Raw genomic sequence first — 17,605 nt, forward strand, 5'->3', positions numbered from 1 at the left:
TCCCCTTACCATACCACTTGGGGAGGGGTGTGTGTGGGGGTGTGTGTGAGTGTGTGTGTGTGTATGTATGTATGTGTTGTGCATGTGTGTATAATCCCACATCAGCACAGAAGAATAAAGAGATAATCAGACTATCAATGCAGGAGTTTTTTTTCCCCCACAGAGATCTTTTCAAACTGCTTTCCTTAGTATCAAATGTCCCCAAGTCCAACAGTTACAATTTCCCATAATGAATTGTCCACAGGCAGGGTGATTCGGTGATGTGGCATGAAGGGATTCAGTGCCCAGGTGTTTTGTGTGTTATCTCTTTGCAGGGCTTGTGTTGTCCTTACTGGATGCCTGCATCAGGTTGCCTGGGAGAGCCTGGAGCTGGGGAGGTGGAAAGATGAGGCTTCCTGTAGATCTGGCACTCTTTGCCCAGTGCTCTGGATTCTGTAAGATGGCCTTTTCCTATGAGTGACTTCCAGGGGGCACTGGTGTTTTGTCACTTAACCTGTGTACTTACAGAAAATTGCAGGTGTTTACAGAATTTACGATTTAGTAATTTAGTAACTTAGTAATGCTCATATGCCAAAGTGAGCAATTTGCACGCTTGTAGCTCTGTGTGAGTGAGTCTGGGTGGGAGAGTATGAATGCTTCGGAATGCAGGATCCCGGTGAGTGCCATGTACACAGCAGCTAATGGGAAAGACTTACACAGGATTGGTGTATCCAGTGGTGTCAGAGACTCTTCCCTGAAATACTGCCATCACTGGAAATGCCCTGAGTTCGGGGAAGGAGGAGGGGAGCAGCCAGCTCTTTGAAGACCTCAAGGCCCCTTCAGGGGCTGCTAGAGACTGAAAATGGAACTCACATAAACCCATTGCCCTTCCTGTGTGCTGCCGGCTTTCAGCAACAAACAGTGGTTTTATGACAAAATCATCTAACTGCTTGTCAAGGACTTCCAATAACCCTGTGACTGATAATAATAGAGTGTTTTGGGGGAGCAGTGAGGTGGAATAATGTGTGTCTGGCTGGAGTGAATAGAAGCTGGTATTTTCCAGATAAAGTTCAAATAATTTATTTTCAAAGTATATTTAAACATTTATTTCTATAAGGAGTGCTCCAAAGAATTTTGATTAGATGGCTCAAGGTTTAAAGATAATCCTTGCGTGAAGATAATCCTTGGCAAGTCAAAAATTTTCCCCACCTCCGTGTATACCTTCTTTTCCTGATTCTAATCCATCTTCTCTAATTGTGATTTCTTTGTCATATTCAGCTCTTTCAAATTACAGGTAAATGTCTTAGTTGCTACACCAGTTTCTAAATGACCACCAGGAAGTGAGAGTTAAGCCTTAGATATGGAGTTTTATTCTTGGGACACTTGCTTCTATGACACACAGTCTTCCTCATTAATACTTCCCGATGGGAACGTGGAATGTCTCGTTTTAAAAAATGTGTCATATCTGGGGTTGGTTGACTGACATGGTTTTGATTGAAAACAATCAATAGGAGTGGTATTGCTGTAAGAAAACATTTGGTGAAAATATAGCAGGAAAATATTCCAATGCACATTGTTGCCTAAATAATATTTATTCATATATTTACTTTTGGGATTTATAGGAAATGGCCTGTCTTCTTTATATGAAGATAATTCTAGTAATTTCATATTGCTGGGTGTGGTCTCATTAACACCCTGTTGTAGTTAAAATTGTATTATCAGATGAACATGTTACAAGATGAAACTTGAGATTAAAAAGAAAACACTCCTTATTGTTTTTTTGATGGTTTCCTGAAGCTATGTTCCTTAAATTTCCAAACGAACTTTTGTAGGGATGAGGGGAAATGCGTAGAAGGAATTCTGGAAATCTTTGACATGCTCCTGGCAACTACTTCAAGGTTTCGAGAGTTAAAACTCCAACACAAAGAGTATCTCTGTGTCAAGGCCATGATCCTGCTCAATTCCAGTAAGTAACCACACAGCTGGGCCATGTTTTATCGGGGAGAGATGCTGTTTCTACAACTAGTGTGACAGTAAGAAGAATGTTGAACTTCTATTTTATTTGAAAAGGGTAAAATGGTTTCCTTTTGGACTTTGTTTTTATTTTGATAGCGATTTAAACTGTAGATAACTTTTGGTAACTTGGACATAAATTACTCATTAAGTGAATGACTGGCAATCAGTTTAAAAGTAGCTCAAGCCACTTGCTGGAAAAGAAAAAGAAAAGAACTTTAAATTGTTTATCTTTTAACCTTTTTTCATTGCTTACACAGACACTTTACATGGTTGGCATGCATTTATACTTACGTTTGGGGTCCTACTTTTTTAGATTCATTCATTCAGTAAAGATATGGTCCTACCCTCAAATAGCTCATAGTGTAGGCAGGGAGGGAGAGAAAACAAATCATTAAAAATGATTTCTGTGCTATGATAAAGTCTACACAAAGTACTACTGGAAAATAGGAGAAATGCTGGAGTTGTTGCTGAAGGGAATGATGTTTGAACAAATCTTCAGGAAAGAGCAGAGGGAAGTAGGCATGACTGTAAAATGCAGTGCTGAAGATTAGAAACTGCTGCTTGGGCTTTGGGCAGCTTAGAAGAGGTTCAGGCAGGGGAGTGTCATGCACAGATATGCAATATAGAAAGGTCACTCTGGTTTCCATGTGGAGGACTAGAAAGGGCAGAGACTGAAGCTGGGGGCCCATTAGAGGCAATGAGAGCCTGAACTGACATTGTGGCGTGAGGTCAGGGAGCAAGGGACTTGACTTGAGGGAAAAGTGGGAGGTAGAGGAGGGAAATAAGGTGTCTAGGATATGCAGATGGTTTAGTTTTGTTGGCTTTTTCTTATATAAATAATATCTGGTTATTGTAAATAAACATTCAAATGAGAAAAACATACAAGGAAGAAAATAAAATCAGGAATACCTGCCCTTAAAATAACACTATAACTTTCGTGACCCTTCCTTCCTTCCCTTCCTTTTTTCTTTTCTTTTTTTGAGACAGGGTCTTGCTCTGCTGCCCAGGCTGGAGGGCAGTGGCATGATCATAGCTCACTGTAACCTAGAACTGAGCTCAAGTGATCCTCCCACCTCAGCCTCACAAGTAGCTTGGACTACAGGTGCATACCACCAGACCTGGTTAATTAAAACAATTTTTTTTTGTAGAGACGGAATCTTGCTGTGTTGCCAGAGGTGGCCTTGAACTCCTGGCCTCAAGCAGTCTTCCCACCTCAGCCTCCCAAAGTTCTGGAATTTATAAGCATGAGCCACTGTGCGCAGTCTGTATCTTGTTTTTTCACTTTTCTTTTTGAGACAGAATGTCACTCTGTTGCCCCTGCTGGAATGCAGTGGCACGATCTTGGCTTACTGCAGTTCTGACCTCCTGGGCTCAAGTGATTCTCCCACCTCAGCCACCTGAGTAGCTGGGACCACAAGCACCTGCCACCACACCCGACTAATTTTTGTATTTTTTGTAGAGGTGAGGTCTCCCTATGTTGGCCAAGCTGGTCTCGAACTCCTGGATTTTTTTTTTTTTTTTTTTTTTAACTTTTCAAAATGCTGTGAAACCATTCTAGGGTCAACTAGGAGAGATCTAACACAATCTTTGAAATGAGGGCATTATACTAAATTGTTCAACCATTTCTCTGTTATTGAATATCCAGATCCTCTTCCTTTTTAACATTAGGAAGCATAAACATTACTGCAATAGAGATGTGTTATTTTGTATGATTTTCTAAGTTTCTGGATGGTTGTCACACTGGTCAGTTCACGATCTACCTGGCGTCCAAGCCAGCTGCTCTAGCAGATATTGATGGCTTTGCTTAGCCATTTACTCTTGTTTGGCCTCTAGGTTATTGATTTTTTTTTTTTCTTCCTCAAACACTGTGTATATCCAGGTTTTAATGTTCACCTGAAGACTTACAGATATCTCTATTTGGACAACATATGGGGCTTTCTTTATTTAATCTTAGAGTTCGATGCTTGAAACAACAGGGAGGTATCAGATTATATTATACTATGGTCTTTTAAATCAGCCAAAGTAGTGGTTCCTGAAGCCAAGATTCAATGCAGAATTCACTGTGGTCACATGTTTCCAGCTCCTCTTGATCTGGGGCCAGCTGACCTTCATACATGTCTTCTCTCACAGACTCTTGGATATTGGCACTGGTTTTTTTTTTTTTTTGAGACAGGGTCTCACTCTGTTGCCCAGGCTAGAGTGTTAAGGATAGTTACTTTTGCAAAATATAACAAAAATGAATTATGAGAAAAAATAAAAGTGAAAAATAGAAGTCCTAGTTTATAATATTATTAGTTATATTCAACTGATTTAAAATTTCTCTGTTGATTGCTATAAAAGTTTTTAAATGCTCACACTCAATTTCTACCCATCTCTGTAAATGGGCAACAGACCATACATTAGCTCTGGAGAGAGCACAGGATCCTGTCGAGGAGTTGCTTGGATCTGGGGTGGAGGGTGGGGTTAGCCCCTGAAGAACTGGGTGAGGGAGAATGAAGAAGGAATCTGAAGACCATGTGAAGGTATAGAGACCTGGAGGACAACCTTTGAGCATTTCCTAGTTGAATCTCAATCTGGCCTTACCTGCCTAACAGGTCATTTCCCCTGCACCCAACACACCCTTCCCTGTTTATAGTTACCATTCACCTTTTACAGAATAGCATGAGGGCCCAGCTTACACTGATGATTATGTTGATGTGCATATAAGGAAAGTCCAGCCAGGTTTTTTTGTTTTTGTTTTTGTTTTTTTTTTTTTTTGACAGAGTCTTCCTGTGTTGGCCAGGCTAGGGTGGAGTGCAGTGGTGCAATCTTGGCTCACTGAAACCTCCGCCTCCCAGGTTCAAGCAATTCTCCTGCCTCAGTGTCCCAAGTAGCTGGGATTACAGGTGCACACCACCACTCCTGGCTAATTTTTGTATTTTTAGTAGAGATGATATATTAGTCTGTTCTCACACTACTATGAAGAAATACCTGAGACTGGGTAATTTATAAAGGAAAGAGGTTTAACTGACTCACAGTTCAGTTTGGCTGGGGAGGCCTCAGGAGACTTACAATCATGGTGGAAAGTGAAGAGGAAGCAAGATACCTTCTTCACAAGGTGCCAGGAAGGAGAAGTCCCAAGCAAAGGCAGAAGAGACTCTTATGTAACCATCAGATCTTGTGGGAGCTCACTCACTGTCATGAGAACAGCATGGGAGAAACTGCCTCCACGATTTAATTACCTCCACCTGGTCTCTCCCTTGACACATGGGGATTATGGAGATTACAATTCAAGATGAGATTTGGGTGGGGACACAAAGCCTAACCATGTCAGACAGGGTTTCACCATGTTGTCCCAGGCTGGTCTTGAACTCCTGGCCTTGAGTGATCCACCCACCTTGGCCTCCCAAAATACTGGGATTATAGGTGTGAGCTACCACATCCAGCCCACCAGCCAGGATATTTGAAATTGATCATGGAATAAAATCAACTCTTTCCGACCTTTTCTAAACCACCTACCAACATTACCTCACATACGTGCTACCATTTCTGTCAAAGGGAGGATCTGCTTGAAGAGTACCTTCCCATCTTGGCAATGGAGGATCATCAAATGCCAGATGATGGGGTTTCTCTCACTTTCAGAAATAATTTAGAACTCTTTTCTGTGCAGGAAAGTGCTTCTCAGAAAGCAGTGTTTGCTTGTTGTTACAACACTTTGCAGTATAAAGCCTTCTGTTTGGCAAGGCTCCTTATAGGCATTTTAGCCTCCCAGACATCATATTGTGTTGTTGTCAAAGCTAGACGCAGCATCTGTGCAAATGGGAAAGATGAAGGCTACAGCATTCCCCTGCAGTATGACAGAGCTGCCACATTGAGAGAATTACAGAAGGCGAGGGAGACATGTGATGTAATTACCACTTGTGGCGGTAAATGAGTAAAATTTGTTTACCGTAAATCCAAGTTTAAGAAATCTTTTCTTTTTTTTTTTTTTTGAGACATAGTCTTGCTGTGTTGCCCGGGCTAGAGTGCAATGGTGCGATCTCGGCTCACTGCAACCTCCGCCTCCTGGGTTCAAAGGATTCTCCTGCCTTAGCCTCCTGAGTAGCTGGGATTACAGGCACCCACCACCACGCCTGGATAATTTTTGTATTTTTAGTAGAGATGGGGGTTTCACCATGTTGGCCAGGCTGGTCTTGAACTCCTGACCTCGTGATCCACTTGCCTCGGCCTCCCAAAATACTGGGCCTGCGCCTGGACAGAAATCTTCTTTTAAGGAACTTCCTTTCTTTCTTGGTAGTCATAACAATTGTCAAAACAAATTGATCCTGTTCAGCATTGCTCTGGAGAAAATGGGACAATTTTCACTGCTAGGATAAGTGAGTCTTTTCTATGCTAGGTTTTAAGGGTTTGTAAGTACAGGCTTTTTTGTTCTGGATGGTATTTAAATTTAAACGAAAAATAGGGATGTAATCTGCCTCCCTGCCTTAAAATTTAAAACCCTGACAGAATATATAAAAACAGATATTGGACATTGGACAGCAGTGTTCCCCAGGAGGAGGGACACAAACGAGGAGAGTCCTTTGTCCCGTTTACTGCCTGGAGCCAGTTTCCAGGTTGCAAAGCAGGGATGGGTGTATTAGGTTTCTCCAGAGAAACAGAACCAATAGGCTGGATAGGTAAGTAGGTAGATAAATGAGAGGGGATTTATCATGAAAATTGACTTGAATGATTATGAAGGCTGAGAAGTCTCGTGATATGCATCTGCATGCTAGTTAGCCAGGGAAGCCAGTAGCGTGGCTCAGTGTAAGTGGAAAGACCTGAGAACTAGGGAGCTGATGGTGTAACCCTCAGTTTGAGATTGAAGGCCTGAGAAACCAGGAGGCCACTGGTGTGAGTCTCAGAATCTGGCAGCCGGAGAACCTGGAGCTCTGATGTCCAAGAGCAGGAGAAAATGGGTGTTCCAGCTCCGAGAGAGAGAATTTTCCTTTCCTCTGCCATTTCGTTCTATCTGGGCCCTCAGCCAATTGGATGATGCCTGCCAACATTGGTTAAGGGCAGATCTTCCTTACTTAGTCCACTGTTTTTGTTTTTTGTTTTGTTTTTTTGAGATGAAGTCTTGCTTTGTTACTCAGGCTGGAGTGCAGTGGTGCCATCTTGGCTCACTGCAACCTCTGCCTCCTGGGTTTAAGTGATTCTCCTGCCTCAGCCTCCAGAGTAGCTGAGATTATAGGCATGCACTATCATGCCTGGCTAATTTTTTGTATTTTTAGTAGAGATGGGGTTTCACCATGTTGGACAGGCTGGCCTTCAACTCCTGACCTCAAGTGATCCACTCACCTCGGCCTCCCAAAGTGCAGGGATTACAGGTGTGAGCCACTGTGCCTGGCTTTAGTCCACTGATTCTAATGCTAGTCTCTTCCTGGAACACTCTCAGACATACCCAGAGATAATGCTTTATCTGCTATCTGGGTATCCCTTTATCCAGCCAAGTTGACACCTAAGATTAACCATCACAAAGGGTAACCCAAATAGATACCAGTGATCTCTCCTGGTAGCAAGGCAGCTAGGACTTGGAGGGGAGAGTACTGAATGGGAAAGAGCTACACACAGAATTTTGAGATGTATGGAGAGTCCTCTTCAAGTCTTCAGCTGAGTGCTAATCTGCCCATGCTTATGAGGATATCAAGGACAGGGAAGGAATCATCAGAAAGGAGTGGGCAAAACAATCCCTAGAGTTCACACAGGGCCAGGAACAGTTCACATTCTCACCAGCCAGTACACTGGTGAAAAACCTTGCAGTACACTGGGCATTGGGCACTTCTCAGCCTTCATATAGTACTCAGAAGGGTATTGCCTCAGTAGTGGGCCTAGACTAAAGGCCATTATGATCCTACCAAGCAAAACTTAAAAACAAGCCTGGAGGATCAAACAATTGCTAAGTGATTTAACTGCATCCCAGCACAAAGCTCAAGAATAGAAACACATCCCATTTCATTGCATGTTGCTTTATTGTGCATTACAGATACTGCATGTTTTCCGAAGGTTTGTGGCAACCCTGCATTTAACAAGGCTGTTGGTACCATTTTTTCCAACAGCATGTGCTCACTTTATGTCTGTGTCAAATTTTGATAACACTTGCAATATTTCTAACTTTTTCATTATATCTATTACGGTGATCTGTAATCAGTGATTTTTGATGTTACTACTGTAATTGTTCTGGGGTGCCACAAACTGTGCCCATATAAGATGGCAAACTTAACCTATAAATGTGTGTGTTCTGACTGCTCCACCAACTGGTGGCCCCACCACCATCTGGAATTCTGGGAGAATTCTACCATGCATTTGAGGAATGAATAATACCAAGTGGTATGGTTTGGCTCTGTGTCCCCACCCAGATCTCATCTTGTAGTGCCCATAATCCCCACATGTTGTGGGAGGGACCCGGTGGGAGATGGCTGAATCATGGGGGTGGGTCTTTACTGTTCTCATGATAGTGAATAAGTCTCACAAGATTTGATGGTTATATAACAATGGGAGTTTCCCTGCACAAGCCCTCTTCTTGTCTGCTGCCACATGAAACGTGCCTTTCACCTTCTGCCATGATTGTGAGGCTTCCCCAGCCATGTGGAACTGTAAGTCTAATAAACCTCTTTCTTTTGTATATTGCCCAGTCTTGGGTATGTCTATCAGCAGTGTGAAAATGGGCTAATACACCAAGTTTACACATACTCTTACAGAAAATTGAAGAGCATGGAATGTTTTCCAACTCATTCTGTGAGACCAGCATTACTCTGATAGAACACTCAGATTAACACATTGGAAGTAAAGACAACAGACCAATTTCCAGCATGCATGTATATGCAAAAGTTCTCTAAATTTTTTTTTTGGTAATTAGAATCCAATACTATATTAAAAGGATAGCACATCATGAACAAGCAGAATTTTCGGGAATACAAGTTTTCTTTAACATTTGAAAATCAATCAAAATTCACCATATTGACAGAATAATAATGAAAAACCATATGATTATCTTTTTTTTTTTTTTTTTTGAGACAGAGTCCTCCCTCTGTCGCCCAGGCTGGAGTGCATTGGCGTGATCTTGGGGCTCACAGCAACTTCTGCCTCCTGGGTTCAATCAGTTCTCCTGCCTCAGCCTCCTGAGTAGCTGGGATTATAGGTGCCCGCCACCATGCCCAGCTAATTTTTGTATTTTTAGTAGAGATGAGGTTTCACCATGTTGGCCAGGCTGGTCTCGAACTCCTGACCTTAGGTGATTCACCCGCCTCGGCCTCCCAAAGTGCTGGGATTACAGGTGTGAGCCACTGTGCCCAGCCATGATTATCTTAATAGATGCAGACAGCATTTGACAAAATCCAACATCCGTTCCTGCTGAAAACACTGAACAAACAAGAAATAGAAGGAAACTTCCTCAACCCATTAAAGGGCATCTATGAAAAACCTACAGTTAATATTATACTTAATCACAATCAGGAACAAGGCAAGTATGTCCACTGTCCCTAATTCTATTCAACATTTTACTGTAAGTTCTACCCAGTGCAATAAGGCAAGAAAAGGGTAAAAGCCATCAAGATTGGAAAGGTAGAAGTGAAACTCTTTATTTAAAAAACATGATAATCTATGTAGAAAGTCCTAAGGAGTCTAAAAAAAGTGAATTTAGCAAGTTTGTAAGGTGTAAGGGCAATATATATAAATCAATTGTATTTCTGTGTGGCAGCAGTGAACAACTGGAAATTGAAATAAAAAACCAATACCATTTACAATAGCATCAAACATCATGAAATTTTGGGACTCAACTTGCAAGAGACGTGAAACCTGCACGCTAAACACTGCAAAATATAGCTGAAGGAAATTAAAGAAATCCTGAGTAAATAGAGATGTTAATGGATCATAAGATTCAGTATTGTTTTCAGTGCTCCCCCAAAATGATCTATAGATTCAAACTGATAAAAATCCCAGGAGGCTTTTTGGTAGAAATTGATAAGCTGATTCTTAAAATCATATGAAAATGCAAGGGACCTGGAATAGTCAAAACAACTTTGAAAAAGAACAAACTTGGAGGCCTTACACTACCTGATTTCAAAGATAATGTGGTATCGATGTCAAGAGAAACAAATAGATCAATGGAACAGAGAGTCCAGAAATAATCTATACAACTACATATGGTCCTCAATTTATAATGGGGTTATTTCCCAAAAAACCATCTTAAGTTGAAAATGTTGCTAGTCAAAAATATACTTAACATACTGAACATCATAGTTTAGCCTAGCCTATCTTAAATGTGTTCAGAATACTTACATTACCCTGCAGTTGGGCAAAATCATCGAATATAAAGCCTATTTTATAATAAAGTAATGAATATTTCATGTAATTTGTGGAATACCGAAAGTTATTGTACTGAAAATGAAAAAACACAATGGTTATATGGCTACTGGAAGTACAGTTTCTACTGAATGCATATCACTCTTGTACCATCATAAAGTCAAAAAATTGCAGATGAGTGTGTTCATTATCTTGGTTGTGCTGATGGTTCCACTGTGTATACGTATGTCAAAGCACATCAAATCGTACACACAAAATATGTGCAGGTTATTGCATATCAGGTATACCTCAATGAATCTGTAAACAATGTAATGAAAACAAAACAAAAATTGAGAGCAAAGTTTGTAGGCTAAATGGAAAAGAGATACCACCAGGCAGGGAACCAAATAAAGCACAGGGTGGAGGCCCTGGAGGATAAGGGTCAGAAGAGGAGAAATGGGGTAGGTCTCTTAAGTCAAAAGGCTGCGAACTTCTCTATCCCATGTTAGGATAGAAGTTTCCAAGTGCTGCATTTGTTTGCTGCCAGATGGCCTTGCCATGCTAGATAAGCACTGAGCCATCTGAAAATGGTCTCCTGCATAGTTTGGTTTCCTGTTTTCCTGTGTATGTGACGTGCTCAAGTTAGGATTATGTCACCCAATCACATCTGCAGTGGTACAGCACGCTAGCTGGCCAGGTCGGGGGTAGTCAGTAGTCATATTACAAGCTGCCCATTTCTGGGTTATGCATATCTACTAACAATGGCTATAATATGGAATGGAAATGAACTGTCATCTAACTAAATTTCAGCTCAGTTTCTGGTCTGTATATCAACGATTTCTAAATACTAAGGATGTCAAAATGATTTATATACAATGCTTTTGGTCTAGAATGGGATATACACTCAAATAGTTAATCAAAGGTCTGATCCTTCATGGGCTTAAGTGGAGAGGCACATATTTCTCTCCTGGGGAGGGAAGGGAAAGGACCACAGCATTCTAACTCTCTCAGCCAGTCCTCTTCCACTATGCATATATAGGATATGTGGTACTTGGAATTCCTGTACCATACTTAGCCTTTGATATGGCTCTTGAGACTAAGAGACAACAGAAAATGTTGCATTTAACAACCTGTTACAATGCTTGTTAGAGTGTTTTTATAAACTCTAAGGTGTTATGCAAGTGTCATAGTTAATAGCCTACCCAACACCCAACAGATAGACTGGCCATCTTGCCACCCAGGGGCCTGAGGACTAGATAAACCCTCCCTTGGATAGAATTAGAGGGGGTATGGAATTTAGGAATTAGAATGTAATTAATTACATCAATTATCCCATAGTCTTTAAAATATTTTAAATTCGAAACAAGTCTATTTAAACAGTTTTAAGATTTACGAAGGATGAAACTTTTCATTAAATGAAAGAAATAGAGGGGTTAAGCCAGGAAATCCTATTTTACATTAAGAAAGTTATTAAGAGACACTGGCTTAAACCTTGGTTCCCTCTGAGTTTATAGGGAGAGTTCCCATGAAGTGCGTGGGTGGAGAAGACAAAGACACAGAGGGATGCTGATGAGGAAAGATGGGGGGGTCCTTTTCTGTTGACCAAGAACGCTGGGGCAAAGCACAGTTGAACAGCAGCCTGCCGGCCTCACACCATGGCAACTTTTGAGTCCCATCTTCCCTCATGTGCTGGGGGCAGGAGGTGGTGATAGAGGGTGTGGGTCACGGCCAGAGGTTCCTTTCCTCAAAGCAAACAAGCAAACGCTGCATACAGCTCCCCAAAGCCAGGACTTCTTTCCTTTGGTCAGTATTCTGGGACTTTTATTAACACATTTGATTTTTCTCATTTATTTGCCTTCAGTCAAGGAAAGCTTAGGTTTTCATCCTTTGAACAAATCAGACGTGGCAAACCTTGAAGGAGGGGTGGCTGTCCCCCACCACTGTGCTGCTCAGAATGTCATCAGGTGGGCCGGTGAGAGGAGCACACAGCTGTTCCCAGCTGATAAAGGGGAGAGGAGATTGTGTCCTTGATTTTATTTCACTTTCTGTGGTATGTGTGGGGCATGGTGCCAAGATCTTGTCTTTTTTTTTTTTTTTAAACTATACTTCTTCAGTTTCATGAAAAGTAATTTAATTTTGTTCTACAGTGAATCCTGATGTTTTTACTTTTCGGGGGTGGAGAGGGTGCTACATTTTTGTTGTTTTCTGTGTCTGACTAGGCAGGGCTTTGGATCCTGTCCTTTGCCCCACCCTGCCCAAGGCCTGCTACTTAGCAAGTACTCTGTAGAAATGCGTTTGAGGAGCAAGGGCCGGAGCATGGATGCCTGAGGTGCAGGCACGGCACTGCTGACTGGAGAACCAGGCATCAGCATGGGTATTCTTCAGCACAGTTCCTTTCCGGGAGGGTATTTCTTTTCTATGTGCTCAGTGAGAACAGGAGTCCCCAGGATAATTTTAAATAGGTCGGTCTTTTTGTATATACACTGTTCCCCCCTTCCCCTGCCATATGTAAAATGGATTTAGTATATGCCTTTCCAAAACTGCAGTGCCTCACCTCCCCAGACCGCTGTGGCTGATGTACTCTGGGCCCCACGTAGAGCTGTGCTGCCCCTACAGCCTGCAGAAGGCCCAGGGTCTGACCTTGGCAATGACTGTGGTTTGTGAAGTAACACAATGACACATACATATTCTCTGAGGGGAACCTTGGTCGCACACAGCCCAGGGAATTTGTGTTATTGTAATTTTGGTTCTGAGGCGTTCTTTTATTATTATCATTACTATTTTTAGTAACAGCTTTATTGTGATATAATTCATCTACCATATAATTTCTCCATATTAAGTATACAGTTCAATGTTTTTAGTTTATTCACGGTAAGTGGTGCAACCATCGCCACCATCAATTTTAGAACATCAATTTTATCACCTGAAAAGAAACCCCATGCTTATTAGCCATCATTTTCCACTCCCTATCCCACCCACACCCCTAGGCAACCACTAGTCTGCTTTTCTGACTCTATGGATTTGCCTATTGTAGACATTTTATTATAAATGGAATCATACAACATGTGGTCCTTTGTGTCTCGCTTCTTTTGCTTAGCCTGATGTTTTCGAGGTTCATCTGTACCAGTACCTTGTTCCTTTTCGTAGCTGAATACTATTCCACTGTCTGGATAGAGCACATTTTGTTGAGCCATTCATTAGTTAGTGTACATTCCACTTTTAGGCTGAGTTATGCTGCTATGAACATTTGTGTATAATCTGAGGATTTGTTTTTATATTTTCAATCTTTGTCACTTTGAACTGAGACATGTACAGGCACACAATTTTGGCTCCTTTTGGAATTCCCAGACACAGTATTTCTTAATGGCAATGGAAGTCCATGGAGCACATGTCATGCAGCTGAACAGACTACAGGGTAGTTAAAAGGAAGCACTTGTTTATGCAGCTAAGTAAGCTTGAAATAATTTTCTCTGTACTTTTGATAATTTTCTGTGTGTACCTAACACATACATTAGCATGCATATTTATCATTTCAAATATGATGGTGAGTTTGGTCAAAAAAATAAGGGTCTGGCCGGGCACAGTGGCTCACGCTTGTAATCCCAGCACTTTGGGAGGCCGAGGCGGGTGGATCATGAGGTCAGGAGTTTGAGACCAGCCTGGCCAGCATGGTGAAACCCCATCTCTACTAAAAATACAAAAAATTTGCCGGGCCATGGTGGCGTGCACCTGTAATCCCAGCTACTAGGGAGGCTGAGGCAGGAGAATTGCTTGAAACTGGGAGGCGAAGGTTGCAGTCAACCGAGATCCCACCACTGCACTCCAAAGCGAGACTCTGTCTCAAAAACAAACAAAACAAAACAAACAAACAAAAAAAACGGTCTGTGCCCTCAAAGCACTCATGTCCAGTCTTGCTGAGGGCAGAAGGGTGGCTGTGGAGTGTGTGTGGGGACAAGCAGACATCCAGCATGTGGGGCAATGTGGAGCCTTTGCTGGGGATAAACAGGGCACTGTCAGAGCATCAGGGGACACCTCAGACCAGACTTAGGGTGGGATGGTAGGGAGGTTGGGGGAAGCTTCCAGAAGGAATTTCATGACCATGTTGGAATCCACAGGAGGAATGGGTATAAATGAGCAAGAGAATCAGGGTAGAGAAAGAGGAAGGAGAGTTTCCAAGCAGCAAGTTGAGCATGTTCAGAGCGTCACCTTGAGGGGAACTCAAGGCGAGGTGTGGTGGGAACTGCAGATGAGAGGAGCAGGGAGGGCCCTGGTACCCCTGATAGCTGCACCAGGTGGTTTGGACTTGATCCTATTAGCTGGGAAGCCATTAAAGGAAGCCCCATGAGCAGATCTGCATTTTGGCCACTCAGAAGGGGACACACGGGGTCAAGGGTAGGGTCTTGTTTCCTCTGAAGTGGGAGGGCAAGTCATCTCTGGGGTGACAGTGGGAGGTCTGAGGATGTGGGGGGACTCTGGAAGAACCAGTGTGGAGAACAAAGTGAGCAGGAGGGTCGGAGAAGCGGCTTCAGGGCTATTGAAAAGATGAATATTTTAAATCTGCATCATCAGACATTATGGAGGTCCCTAGGGATGTGGCAAAGCACTACACTTACATAATTGTGCTTCAGTACATCCGTTGCCTTAACTGAGTTGAAATTAGTTGAATTGAGCTGGCTTAATTGAACTGAAAATGCCAATAAAAATAGAGAACAAAAACTACCAAAACAAATTCTGTGGATGCTGGAGCACCAGCCATCTTCAGTTTCATGATAGCCAAGACTCAGCAGCTCCCTGGTTGATTTCACATATTTATTCTTGCTTTGAAATGGAAAGCCTGGGAGAGAAGCTAATTATTAAAGGGAATCAAGGAGTCAGGGGTCCGGGGCGGGGGGCGGGGAGGAGATTTACCTGAGCTGTTACTTTGCTGCCACTGGGATGCCACAGTGTCTCAGCCCTAGAGTTGGAGGGGAGTTAAACACAGGGCAGGGCAGGATGGGGGAGGCAGCCTACCCAGGGCATGGTTGTGGGGACCTAAGCAGATGTGTTCCTGCATGCATTGCTCAGTGAGGAACTGAGGCTCAGAGAGCTCCAGATGGTGGCTAGGAAGTAGGTCCATCTGACTCCAAATCAGTGGTCTTCCTGCCCCAGCCAGGTGCCACTCAAGTGAGAATGTAGAGGTGGCAGCAGGGGCCCTGCCATGGCTGTCCGAGGCGTGTGGTACACACAAGGAGGTGGCAGAGGAGGCTTCATCATATTGGCCATTCCTTTATTAAACTCCCTTTAGATGGGGAGCCCTCCACGGGGTAAAAGTAGAATTAATCTCGCCTTCTGACCATCTCTGTGTCTGTTGCTGCAGATGAGAAACACCATGGAATGGTTTCAGGAGACTAGATACACTTGCCATGGCAAGGCCACAATTATGGGTCTGGTGGGCACTTCAAGTGGCAATTTAGTCTGTCTGCATTAGGCCAGGCTTCTCTTCTAGCTCTGTGATGGGACTGGCTGTCAGGGAAGAGCCCCTGGGGAGGTAAGACCATGCTTATAAGGTCTTGCCACACATGCAGCTGTCAAAGCACCCAGATTACCTCGGAGCAGGCACACAGAACAGCTGAGCATACGACTTCCGCTCCTTTGCTCAGAGCAATGACTTGTGGCTTTTATTCTTTGTCCAGATATGTACCCTCTGGTCACAGCGACCCAGGATGCTGACAGCAGCCGGAAGCTGGCCCACTTGCTGAACGCCGTGACTGACGCTTTGGTCTGGGTGATCGCCAAGAGCGGCATCTCCTCCCAGCAGCAATCCATGCGCCTGGCTAACCTCCTGATGCTCCTGTCCCACGTCAGGCATGCGAGGTACGTGCTCTCAGGAGCTGCTCCGCTCGGGCGTGGGGTGGGATTATGTGCTCAACGGAGGGTGAAGTGATTTGGGAAAAGTGTCTGCAGATTAAGGAAAATGATGCCTGAAAGTGAACGGGGGATTTGTCAATTCACACACCTGTAGCCAAAGATGGGTACAGAGTGGACACGGAAGGAATGTCGTGTGGTATCTTACAAGATCTGCATGGCAGCCACTGGTGGTTCATCGGTTTTTCAGTTGCTGGGGTTTATAGCCTGTTTATGGACTCCTAAAAGGGACAGTTCCTCCCCTAACATGAACTGCCACTCTTCTTTATACCACCCAGGGCTGAGGCCCTGAGGTCATTTTTTGTGGAGAGGCTAAGACCCGCTCTCCTAGATGGCCCCTCGAGCTGGTGATATGGAGAAGTGCACAAATGCTTCCCTAAGAGTTGTTCTTTCGATGGCATCAGGAAATTAAGGATAAGACTTAAGAGAAGTGGTGGGCCTAGCAGATTTAGGAAAGAAGGGCTGTGGGTAGGGCATGTTTCTCATCAGGAAATGTAATTGTGCGTGCTGATGAAGAGGGTGTGTAGTGGTGGCTACTGTTGGTACAATGATGCTCAGTGCTTGGTGTCACCCACGATGAGGGTAGCCTTGCCCTGGAGCTGGAGGAGGGGAGGGGAGGATAGAAGGTAATTAATTGGTCACTGAGGAGGCAAGTCTAAAGGCTACGCAGAAGGACAATATACACCTCAAGAATCTTAAGTGAGAGGAGATGAAGACCTCTGCCTTTCCCCTTTAATGATTACTCAGCATACAGCCATTTGCAGAACAGATCCTGTTTGTAGATTCCTTCAATGTAAATTTATCTGCTTGCTAAAATTTCTTTGTAACCCCAAAATCAATATTCGTGGTGTTTTTGAGGTCATGAACAGAGTGGCAAAAACTTTGAGTTGCCCTTCATGCACAGTCCCAGCTGAGACGGAACAAGCAGCTGCTCTCCTACTGTCAACAAGTGTCCTTTACTTGGTCTACTTAGTGCCATGGTTTTACATTTTTGAGCCTTTGGTGAGTGACTTCATTGTTGAAAATGGCCCCCTGGTGTGGGGCTGAAGAGCTGTCTAGTGTTCCTTGGTGTGAAAAAGCTGTGATGTGCCTTATGGAGAAAGTATGTGTTAAGCTTTGCTCAGGTGTGAGTTATAGTGCTGTTGGCCATGAGTTCAATGTTAATGAGTCAATAGTATTGATTACATAAGGCATCTTTAGAAGGAAACACACATAAAACAAGGTTTTGTATTGATCAGCTGATGAAGATGTGGCCAGAGGCTTGCAGGAACCTAACCCTGTATTTCCCCTAGGAGTGAGGAGTCAGTGTTCACAATGATTTTATAGAACATGATTACTGCAAATAATGAGAATCTATTGTCCTATGTGCCAGGCCATCATGGGTGTGTGGTGGGACACAGAGGCTGAC

The 17,605-nt window shown here is 43.2% G+C and overlaps 1 protein-coding gene across 4 annotated transcripts in view; it reads left to right on the top strand.

Annotated features, from left to right (window-relative positions):
* The window catches only part of ESR2 (estrogen receptor 2), a 69,705-nt gene that overhangs the window by 44,841 nt on the left and 7,259 nt on the right, over window positions 1-17,605 (top strand). For all 4 annotated transcript variants that reach the window (XM_050797884.1, XM_050797883.1, XM_050797881.1 and 1 more), the window contains 2 exons: window positions 1,812-1,945; window positions 15,966-16,146. In XM_050797884.1, the coding sequence (XP_050653841.1) occupies window positions 1,812-1,945; window positions 15,966-16,146 (315 nt within the window). The remainder of the gene's footprint in view (window positions 1-1,811; window positions 1,946-15,965; window positions 16,147-17,605) is intronic.

Source organism: Macaca thibetana, chromosome 7, assembly GCF_024542745.1.
Source record: "Macaca thibetana thibetana isolate TM-01 chromosome 7, ASM2454274v1, whole genome shotgun sequence".
NCBI lineage: Eukaryota > Metazoa > Chordata > Mammalia > Primates > Cercopithecidae > Macaca > Macaca thibetana.